Raw genomic sequence first — 10,841 nt, 5'->3', positions numbered from 1 at the left:
GCCCAGCCCCCCCCCCCCACGTGACCCCCGCCGCGGCGGCACGTTGGGCGACGCGGTAAGGTTAGGCGGGGAGGGAGGGGAGCGAGGTGAAGCCGCGGCGCCATGTTGGGTGAGGGAAGGCGCCGGGCACCACGTGACCGCCGCCGCCGGCCCGGCTTAAAGCGCCGCGGGATGGGGCCGCGCGCGGTGCGCAGCGCCCAGCGCCGCCGCGAGGTGAGCGGGGCCCCAGGGAAGGGGGGGGGCGGCGGGGCGGCGGCGGCGGGCGGCTCGTTCCGCCCCCGTAGGGGCCGTGCCGCCGGGTTGAGCAGCTCTGGGGCTGCCCCACGCGCGGCTCGGTCCCTCGGACCCCCGCGGGTTTGCGTGCGCGGCCCCCCCCCCCCCCCCCCCCCGAGGTGTCTGCGCGGCCCCGCAGGCGCTGCCCTGGGTGGTGCCGCCCGGCTCAGCGGGGTGCGGCCCTCCGGGGGTCAGCTCCGGCCTGGGGGCTGTGAAGATGCCCCGCGGTGAGGTAAAGCAGCGCCTCGGGGACCGGGTAAACACAGCGGGCGTAGCCGTGCTGCTCCGCGGATCCCTGCCCCGAGCCCGGCGGGGTGGCAGAGGTGGGGGTCACAGGGGAGTGGGAGCGCTGCCCCCCAGCTGCTGGTGTTTCACTGTCTTATGTATGCTGCGACCGCTTTTGCTGCTTAGAAAGATGCTTTTTGTCTTTACAGTAGCCGCAAGTTTCTGCTAGCAGATCCGCGATGCGTGTAAGCCGAAGGAAGCTGTTCCAAACGCTGCTTGTAGATAAAACTTAAGCAGTCTTTCTATTGTCTGTGTGGTTCTAGATTGCCACCGAGATAAGGAGTTTTCCTCAAGAGAAGGCCTCGCTGCATAGAGACGTTAATAAGCAAACCTTCCTGCGTGCTGGGTGTTAAATCTCAAGTAGGAAAACCAAAGTCCTGCTTTGCTTTGCCTGAGGGGTTGTAGCACATTCCTCAGAAATAAGGTAGCGGGAGGTGACCGCACAGGGTTCTGACCCGCTAGTTTGATCACCACCCTGTGCTTTAGGATAATTCCCCAGATTAGTGCCACGTGGATGGCAGGCTGTTAACTGTGTACCAGAGGTTGCTTGTGTAGTTGTCAATAGCTGCTGGTTTTACTGTGACCTGCTGTGTTGGTACACAAGAGATTTGAGACTCCAGGTTTCTCTTGGCACCAGGAGCCCTGCTCTCATTTCTCTTATCTCCTGCCAGCTGGAGAGGTCCCCAGGTGGTAAAAGTAGACTTTCTCCCACAGGGTTTTTGCTTGATTGCCAGCTCAGTGTAAACAGCAGAAGAAGAGTTCAAAGTCTGCTCGGATGACCCAAACTCTCACAGTTTCTGTAAGGACAAACTGTGCACTAGATTGTGCAACAATTTCCTCCAAAATAGGCTCCAAGGTTATGTAATGACAGCCTGCTGTTTCCCAGTGACAATTCTAATCTTTGACTTAGATAAGCAAACAATGCGGATCCAAACTTTATGGCAGCTCTTCTCTAATTAGATGTAATCACTATCTCATTTTCAAGGCATAGAGTGAAACACTTCTGGGAGAAAATATCAAGCAGTTGTGGCCCAGGGAGCTAAGTGGAGTTGGGCATCCTAGACCTGCTTGTACTTGCAGTGCTGTTTTCCTTTCTGTAAAGCCGAACAAGCACACCTGATTGTTTTACAAGGCAGAGAAGAAAGGGATGGGACCTTGTTCCAAGCAGCCACAATCAGTGAGGAAAGGAACGTGAACAGGGTAACTACTGAAGGAAATAGCTGAGTGTGTGCGGTGACAAATGCCTGTGGAAAAGATATGTCTAGTGGAGAGCGACTAAAGCTTGGAAATGCAACAGGCTGCCCATGAAGACAAAACAAAAGATAGAATTTGTGGGGATACCCTGTTCCAGACGGGATTCTTTTTTTTCCTGACAGAGGAATAGTTTGTGCATTCTTGTCTACCTGCCACATTAGCACTTGCCCTTATCTCTGCATTGTAAAGAAACACTGCCTTGGGGGAGCAAACAGATGGGAATTTGTGAAGATGGATACAGTCCGAGGGGCAGCTGAAAAAGTCTGCTGGCATGTCCAGCCCAAGACCACAAGATCAAAGACGACCTCAGCTGATGCATGTGGGCATCATGGCTTGTTAGGTTGTAGCCAGGGCAAAAGTGATGTTGACCTGACTGTTCTGAGAACCAAATCTGACCCAGTAGGTACAGAAGAGGTGCATCAGGGTGGCGTGAAGCCAACTGCTATGTTTATTTCCTTCCAGCATGCTCTAAATTGATTGCGTTCTCATTTTGTGTTTTCAGCAGAACCCCCACTGCAGCTTACAGGGAGGGCTAGCAAAAGAAGCTGATTGGTGATTAATGGTGGGCTTGGCATAGGCTTCCTTTCACCTGCTGTCATCTACTGCCCACCCCAGCGCTAACTTCTCCTAGCAGAGATCTATCCTGCCTTATACCCACCATGCTCCTTATGTTCCGCTCCTCCAGAGAGCTCACCATGGTCAATGAGACGCAGCATACCTGCAGTGCCAGTTCCAGCTCCAAGTCCGATGGCGGCAGCAGCAGCGGGAGTGAGAGCTCCAAGGACAGCTCACGCTGCTCCACCCCTGTACTCGATGCCGAGCGTCATGAGCGACTGCGGGAGAAGATGCGCCGCCGGCAGGACTCTGGAGACAGGTGGTTCTCCTTGGAGTTCTTCCCTCCACGCACAGCCAATGCTGCGGTCAATCTCATCTCCAGGTGAGGGCTGCAGGGTGGGAGAGGGGACAGATGAAGTGTCTTTGGTGGAGGGCTGGGAAAAAGCTAAAGAGGCAGGCTCTGCCCCGTGCTCTGTCTCCCCTTTCAGGTGACGAAGCAGGTAATGGGGCTGTGCTTTCCTGCTGAGGAGGGTAATGGACACCAGGTAACTTATCTTCCTTGGAGGCCCTGAAGAGTTAAGTGTCACAGCGGGGTTATTGAGGGTGCCAGACTGTTCTCCCTCTCACAAACTCTGAAGACAGAGCAAGGCCACTGTCATGCTCAAGCAAAGTACTAGGCCACAACAGAGCAGACAAGTACCTATTTAAAACAGAAAAATACTATTTTATGGGCAGTGTGCCCAAGTCTCTGGAAAGATTGCTTTCAGAATCATCCAGCTGCTATGGTTTATGCCTCTGTATTACTAAGGACTACAGGTTCAGTCTGAGAGTGATGTCCCCATCTACATGCTAAATGAAAGGTGATAGTTTCCACCAGAACTAAAGGTTCTCCTGGAGCCTACGCCCCAGGAGCCACCATATACTCAACCTGGAGAAGAAGTTTTGTAATTCTTTCTGTTACTGCTGTGTGCCGGTGCCAGGTCTACTTTAAACAGAAGCTTGTGTTCTGGCCTGGAGCAGGAGAGCAACAAGGTAGGGGGCCTCTTCCATTAGGCACGCTTGGGAACACCACAGAGATCTGGTCCATCTTTCCATATTTGTGGCCTGTATGAGTTAAAACTGGGAACAGAGGGTCCTGGCATAGCCTTCCATCTCAAAAGGAATGGAATTTGCATTGTTGTCTATCAGATTTATCAGTCTAACAGAGCATGCTGAGAGGAAGTTTATTCTACAGGGACAACTCAGCTTGTTTCTTCAAGAGTTTCTAAGCCCTTCCTCATACAGTGTTAAATGAGGACTATCCTTAGCAAGTGGCCAATGTGAAAATACTCTTGGCTCAACACTTCTCTTTGTCTCTCCCACTGCTGTCATCCAAGCTTTCTCTGCTTGTTGATGGCATGCCAGCAGTGAGCAAGATATCCCTGGCATAAAGAAGGGAGTCTGCTACCTGGTAAGGTAACGCACCTCTAAAATCCACAGGTTTGACCGCATGGGAGCAGGTGGTCCACTCTTCATTGATGTGACATGGCATCCTGCAGGGGACCCAGGATCTGACAAGGAAACGTCTTCCATGATTATTGCCAACACTGCAGTCAACTACTGTGGCCTGGAGACCATCCTACACATGACATGCTGCAACCAGACCAAGGATGACATCACAGGGCATCTGCAGAAGGCCAAGCGGCTGGGGTTGAAGAACATCATGGCATTGCGTGGAGGTGAATCCTTTTGTCCTAGAGCACTTACAATGCGTAGTGCTGAGGTTGTGTTGCTGTTGCATTCAACTTGGGTAAAATGAAGAAATAACAATTGGAGGAACTGGGTTTATTTTCTTTCCAGATCCTGCTGGTGAGGAATGGGAGGAAGAAGTAGATGGATTCAACTATGCTGTTGACTTGGTTAAGCACATTCGCAATGAATTTGATGATTATTTTGACATCTGTGTGGCAGGTACGTATCTTTCATTGCAGAGTGTGAGGGATATCAGCCCAGCAGTCCTTCTCTAGACCTGGGCTGTAAATGACAGCACAATCCGATTGGCTACTTTCTGATTTCTACTGCACTGTCTTGACCGTCAGGGTTTGGCTTTCTTTTTTTCTTCCCCTCCTCCAAAGGCTACCCAAAGGGTCATCCTGAAGCAGAGAGCTATGAGGCAGACCTGAAGCACCTCAAGGAGAAAGTTCTTGCTGGGGCAGACTTCATCATTACACAGCTTTTTTTCCGATCAGAAACCTTTCTCAAGTTCATGAAGGACTGTCAAGCCATTGGCATCACCTGTCCCGTTATTCCTGGCATCTTCCCCATACAGGTGAAATCTAGTAATTCTGGCTCGGGGAGGCAATAAGAATGTTAGGTGTTTTGGGGTCAGGGCCTGAGAGAGGTCTGTAAATACCCTTCAAAACTTTCTGGGAAGTGAGGGTTCTAGATGTGATAGGTCTGTAGGTGGTTCGCCAAATTCAACTCTTAGGCATAAGCTTAAAAGGCTTTCTGTGCCCGTATAGCAAAGAGGGATATAGAGGACAATGGTCTACCAGTCTTGAGTTGTTAGTTGTCATTGTCAGCATACTGGGCTCAGGCACTGAGTAAAGAAATGGGAAGAAATAACCTCCACTGACATGACCAGGCTGTGTTACCATCTCAGGGATGAGGCCTGAGAGTACAAAATCCAGAAGCCCCCAATTTTAAGTCTCCTGCTACACAATTGAGATGAAATACCTGTGTTACTGGGACATCAGAAAAGGGTCTGGAAAGACTGAAATCCTCTGTATCTTCATCTAGGGTTACCACTCCCTGCGCCAGCTGGTAAAGCTCTCCAAGCTGGAAGTGCCTCAAGAAATCAAAGATGTGATTGAACCCATCAAGGACAACGATGCGGCTATCCGGAACTACGGGATAGAGCTGGCAGTGTCCATGTGCCGGGAGCTGCTGGACAGTGGCGTGGTGCATGGGCTCCATTTTTACACCCTCAATCGGGAAGTGGCTACTACTGAAGTCCTTAAGCGCCTCGGCCTTTGGAAGGAAGACCCCAGGTGAGCTGAGTATGCTGGTTTCTTTCAGTTCGTCTTACACATTCCATCTGCTGAAGGCACAAGCAGTGGATGGGTTGTATCTCTGTTCTGCTGTTTTTTTAAGTATCTTTCTGCATTTAGAAATTCACTGTTCCCGCAGGTCTCTGACAAAAGCTGGAAGAATAGAGTAGGCAGCTGAGGGAAGAATTTTAATCAAGTGGCTTTAAAGTAGCCTGTTCTGGAACTTTAAAACTAAACTCTGCCACTTAGAAGAAACATTCTTTTTGAAGACTCTCAATAGCCCTCTTAAAGGCTATGCGCTTTGTAAGCTCCCACTGCAGATTTCTAGAGTGCTCTACAACTGAGATAGGGAATGGGTTCTCTGAGTCCACAGGCAAGAGGAAGCAAAAGAAAAGGGTTAACTTGTTAAAAATAGCTTCATACAGTGCTTTTCCCTTACCTCATCCCATCTCAGGTGTTAGTTCTGCATTTAACAGACACCTACCCAGCATCTGTGAGGGATCTGAGTGAGAAAAGGTCTTGCATAAAGCAAGAAGAGGTTTGTTCTACTGTTTGACAAATAGAATTCTTCTCATCCCCTGTTCTTTGCTCACTCCACGGGCCAATTCTCCAGGACAGGCAGCAGATCTTAACTTCCATTTTTTCTGTGCAGGAGACCTCTGCCCTGGGCAGTCAGTGCTCACCCCAAGAGAAGAGTTGAAGATGTTCGGCCAATCTTCTGGGCCTCCAGGCCAAAGAGCTACATTTATCGAACTCAAGAATGGGATGATTTCCCTAACGGCCGATGGTAAGCTGTTAGCCTGTGATGGCAGGGAGGTAGAGGTGTGGTACTGAACAGTTGGTCCTTGTAGCTGGTGTCCTGGGCATGCTTTGGGCCTGGCAGATGAGATGTTTCCTTTAACAAAGCAGTCCCCAGTTGCTTGGATTTGAATGAGGTGAAGAGAACGGCATCAAGATGTTGAGGCTTCTGGTCTGTAGCTGGCTGCATTCCTCCATCGCCAAATTGGTGCATCTTCTTTAGTGACCTCTTAATCTTTCATCTGTTCTGCTTACAGGGGTAATTCCTCCTCTCCAGCCTTTGGGGAGCTGAAGGACTATTATCTCTTCTACCTGAAGAGCAAGTCTCCCCGGGAGGAGCTCCTGAAGATGTGGGGAGAAGAACTGACTGGTGAGGAAAGTGTTTTTGAGGTTTTCACGTGTTACATCACTGGAGAGCCCAACAAGAATGGACACAAGGTGAGTGATGGTCCAGAAAGGGCCTGTCAGTGTGGCACAGACAACAGCGCTTACTTCCTCTTGCTCCTGGTGTCGCATTGTTCTTTTAAACAAGAATTGGCACTTTCCTATCTAAAAGGATTTGCTGAGATTGTGGCTAAAGGGAATACCCTTACTGCAGGGAATCCAGGAGCCAGAGCTAGGGCTCAACATAAAAGGGAAGTAGTCCCTGTCCTGCTACAGTAGGACAAGACAGACAGGTCTGCACTGACAGACTATGGAAATCATTCTTAAAGTTGAAAATACCCTGCCCCTTGAAACAAACATGGGAATTCTGTCCTCAGGCAGAAGTGTTCAAGATCACTAGGGCACTTCTCTTCTGGGTTCCTTCAGCGCCCAGCGGGTAAACAAAGGGGGTTGTTGCACACATTGCGAGCCATCCTCTCTCCTCATGGCAGGTTACGTGTATGCCTTGGAACGATGACCCTCTTGCTACTGAAACCAACCTTCTGAAGGAGCAGCTGGAGAAGGTGAACAGACGAGGAATCCTGACTATCAACTCCCAGCCAAATATCAATGGAAAACCATCCACCGACCCCATCGTAGGCTGGGGGCCTAGCGGAGGTTATGTCTTCCAAAAGGTACTGCACTATTCCGGGCTAGGTTTGGTTTCAGTTTTGTAGGGAGGTCCTAGGCTTTCACCCAGATAATGCTTCTGGTTCCTTATCCTAATGCCTTCCTGCTGAGGTAATGAAAAGCTCCTCTGGTGATTTGAGACAGATTATGTCAACTCTGTAGCTTATGTAACTGGGGTTCTCTCTCACTTAAACAATTTCTTGTTTTTACTCCTAGCAAGTAATTGGTGGTAACTACTTTTCCAAAGCAGAGCTATGACATTTTAGATAAAAAAAAAAAAAAGTGCCTGCCCACTGCAGCTGATCCCATTCAGTGATGCAAGAAGCACTCAGGTTTTTCAAATAATAGGAATCAATGAGGTAGTATCTCCACCATCCAGCTTCTCATGGTATTAACAGGGTATTTAACTTTTCCATCTGTCCTTCTCTAAGGCAGAGTTCTCCACCAACTGCCTCTACTACAGCACTACTGCTGTGCTGTTCAGACAGCTGCCAGGTTACTTCTCTGGCCTGCAGGTAGCTTTATCTCCCTTGTCTGCCTCCTACTGTCATGCATTTTCAGGCCCTACAGCCTTGCTACTAATGGCTGTGATAGGAATCTCCAGCATCAAGGTAAATGTCAGGCAAGTGGCCCATACTAGGAAACAAAGCAGCTCTGTTCAAAAGGGATTCAAATTGCTGAAACCATGAAACGAGCAGATGGTAAATGCAGTTATGTTTCCAAAAAAAAAAAATTCCCCTGAGGTGAGGGGAAATCCATCATCTCACACAATAGCCAGGAAATGGGGGGAGGGGAAGCAGTTGTTGAGAGCAGCCAAGCACAGAACAGCAGTAGATAGGGCAAGTACAGAATTCGATTGGATAAACTCACTGGGAGGACTGGACAATAGATGAGACAGGACAAAGGAGAGGGTGTGCTGGAGAGCCCAGCTGAGACCCCAGACTTCTGCTCCTGCTAGACTGGGTTGCCTTGGCCAGACAGACCACACAGAACAGAAGTCCAGCTCAGGCCTCTTCCAAGCGCTCTGGCACAGGCTGCTTTCCAGGCCCAGCAGCTACGGTTACAGTGCCTGGAGCATATCCCAGCCTGTCTGCTTACATGGGTGCAGAACATGAAGCTTGTAGCTTTCCTTAACTGGCTGTTCCTGGGCTGTTACCTCTGTTCTCCATTTTTTTTTTCCTCCCATCTCTCTTACTAATTTGCTTTACCATTTGCTCAAGTCTCCTTTGTAGTGCATGTTTCTGAAGATGGACATGCAAGTCTTAAGCTGCCTGGTTTCTAAACAGCACAGTCTACAACTATTCTTTTGGTTGCCTGTATGTATCCCAGCTCTGCTTTGAGTTAAGGCTCTTACTCTTTCCCTTTCCACATCCCCACAGGCCTACCTAGAGTTCTTCACCTCCAGTGAGATCGTCACGGCACTGCTCAAAGTGCTGAAGAAATATGAGTCGCGGGTCAACTACCACATTGTCAATGTCAAGGTAGGTAGGCTGCTGTTTACAGGATACTTTCACCACCTTGGGAGAGAGGCAAATAGCAAAGATTCAGACATCCCCAGGAACAAAGTGCAACACGAAGGGAGGGGAAAGTGAAACAAGTCAGCTGTGACCCGAAGCAGCCATCTGATCTCTTAACAAGGACAGGATAAATGTACTTGCTGACTCACTCAATCCTTCCTCCAGCAGCTGCTTCAAAGATTTTATTTCCTTTGCAGGGCCAGAATATTACCAATGCTCCTGATCTACAACCCAATGCTGTCACCTGGGGCATCTTCCCAGGCAGGGAGATCATCCAGCCCACTGTAGTGGATCCTGTAAGCTTCCTCTCCTGGAAGGTGAGTCCTTCCTGCTGCTAGATACATTGCTGTGATACCCTGGAAATTCAGAGCGTCTGGTTTATTTTCAGTCTATAACACTTATTGCAATTGAGGACTGTTGTGACATTAGCTTGCCGTGGTCTAGATATCATTCCTCCTGCTCCCTCAGGGTATGCAGAGCTTTGCTCTAGTGAGAGCTTTTCAGAGAAACTCTGTACCCAGGGGGCTGGGGAGTGCATTGTTGCTGTACTAGTCCCCAGAGCTCTGAGCAGTAGCTCTCCCTCCCCTCTTACACGCACAGGGGCAGTATTGAGCCATTTTACTGCAAGTGTGCCTCATTCAGCTCTGAACAGTTGTGCTTGGGGCACCTCCCACTGACTGGAAAGCAGGATGCTCCTTGCTCAGCTCTTGCCCTTTTTACTGAGAAGAAACAAGCCCCAGGCTTGCCAGGCGTGTGTGATGCAGTTTTTCTCACGTGAGATTGAATAAAATGTGCATGACACCCCTACAACCATCTCTCTCTTTCCTTGGCAGGATGAGGCCTTTGCTCTGTGGATTGAGCAGTGGGCCAAGCTCTACGAAGAGGAGTCACCCTCTCGCATGATCATCCAGTACATCCATGACAACTATTACTTGGTCAACCTCGTGGACAATGACTTCCCTCTTGAGAACTGTCTCTGGCAGGTTGTGGATGATACTTTTGAGCTCTTGAACTCTCCAACTCAGCAGTGAAAATTCTTCTAATCCCTTATTTTTTCCATCCATTCACTGACTGTAGGGAGCCAAAAAGCAGCTCCTGTTAGGATGGTGGACCATGCACTCCTAAACACCATGAGCACCTCTGCTCAGAGCCAGGCAAGCTCTCAGATATATACCCACACTACATCCTCTATCCCCAACACAAATATTCCCTGACCTCCTCTTACTGAACAGCAGCCAGAACCCTCTGAACTTCTGAGGTGAGGATCCAGACTGAGCTTGAAGGCTAGTTCTGCAGGATGGAAAGGTGCTAATCATGGCTATGTTGATTATAACATAGGAGAACTCTAGTGCATCAATGTGGTACAACTTTGTTACCAGAATCCCACTTTCTCATGCCAGATACACTGCCTTGGGGGCAGAAACACTCCTGTCAGCAGTGCCTATGCAAGGAAAATATTTCAGTGGTTACCAACCCTTCAAAGAAGCTCAAGCTGCTTTTATATTACACTCCAAAGATATATTGCATCATAACTGATATCTCTTTTGTGCTCACTCCAGAAGACGGTTCAAATTTTCCAACTTTTCTACTTAACTCTTACTATAGTTCCTTTTTTTTAATAGGAATATATGAATTTCACTTCTGGATGAGACCAAATAGGAATCACACTATTTCAATAAACTACATGAATACGCCTGTCTCTTGTTCTAGATTAGATTCTTGTAAGCAGCCCAAAGAATAATGTTTGCAAACTAATTACACTGGCACAAGGGAAAGTTTTAATAAAACAATTGGACCTAGGCCTATTTTGCTTCCATTTTCAACACATGCCCTAAATAAAGTATGGATGAAGCTCTGGTAGAGCCAAGAAAACTTAAATCTTAAAATTCAGCAAAAGCAACCAGCCTCTGGCTCAGTTCTGCAAGGCCATGGGAGTTGTAGTCCTCCAGTACCAGTACGGAAAAATAACCTAATCTTTCTTGACCTAATGACTCTAGTAGCCTTAGGCCTCACAACATTGAAATGAGAGGCTGTGGGGGCTACACTGTGCCCTTAACAATCCTGCCAAGCTACCACG

At 48.9% G+C, this 10,841-nt stretch overlaps 1 protein-coding gene across 3 annotated transcripts; it reads left to right on the top strand.

Moving 5' to 3' along the window:
- Nucleotides 1-63: 63 nt before the first annotated feature.
- On the top strand, nt 64-10,564 carry MTHFR (methylenetetrahydrofolate reductase). Of its 3 annotated transcripts, none has more exons than XM_035557674.1 (12): nt 64-213; nt 2,498-2,749; nt 3,847-4,085; nt 4,207-4,317; nt 4,482-4,675; nt 5,146-5,396; nt 6,049-6,183; nt 6,452-6,632; nt 7,070-7,252; nt 8,627-8,728; nt 8,962-9,081; nt 9,598-10,564. In XM_035557674.1, the coding sequence occupies exons 2-12, from the start codon at nt 2,508-2,510 to the stop codon at nt 9,793-9,795; spliced, it is 1,956 nt and encodes a 651-aa protein (XP_035413567.1). In that variant the 5' UTR covers nt 64-213; nt 2,498-2,507; the 3' UTR covers nt 9,796-10,564. The 3 variants fall into 3 exon arrangements, with proteins under 3 accessions (XP_035413567.1, XP_035413569.1, XP_035413568.1); XM_035557676.2 differs by lacking the exon at nt 64-213 and adding an exon at nt 259-596; XM_035557675.2 differs by lacking the exon at nt 64-213 and adding an exon at nt 278-505.
- The last annotated feature ends 277 nt before the right edge of the window (nt 10,565-10,841 follow it).

The sequence above is a fragment of the Cygnus atratus genome, chromosome 21 (assembly GCF_013377495.2).
Source record: "Cygnus atratus isolate AKBS03 ecotype Queensland, Australia chromosome 21, CAtr_DNAZoo_HiC_assembly, whole genome shotgun sequence".
Taxonomy (NCBI): Eukaryota; Metazoa; Chordata; class Aves; order Anseriformes; family Anatidae; genus Cygnus; species Cygnus atratus.
The sequence above is the reverse complement of the archived record's forward strand: the minus strand, read 5'-3'. Positions and strand labels throughout refer to the sequence as shown.

What these genes read in the sequence shown, in the direction of transcription:
- MTHFR (XM_035557674.1), top strand. Translation starts at nt 2,508, where the DNA reads ATGGTCAATGAGACGCAGCATACCTGCAGTGCCAGTTCCAGCTCCAAG. An exon ending in CCAACAAGAATGGACACAAG is followed by an intron (nt 6,633 to 7,069) that starts GTGAGTGATGGT and finishes TCCTCATGGCAG; the next exon opens with GTTACGTGTATGCCTTGGAA. An exon ending in GAGGTTATGTCTTCCAAAAG is followed by an intron (nt 7,253 to 8,626) that starts GTACTGCACTAT and finishes ACATCCCCACAG; the next exon opens with GCCTACCTAGAGTTCTTCAC.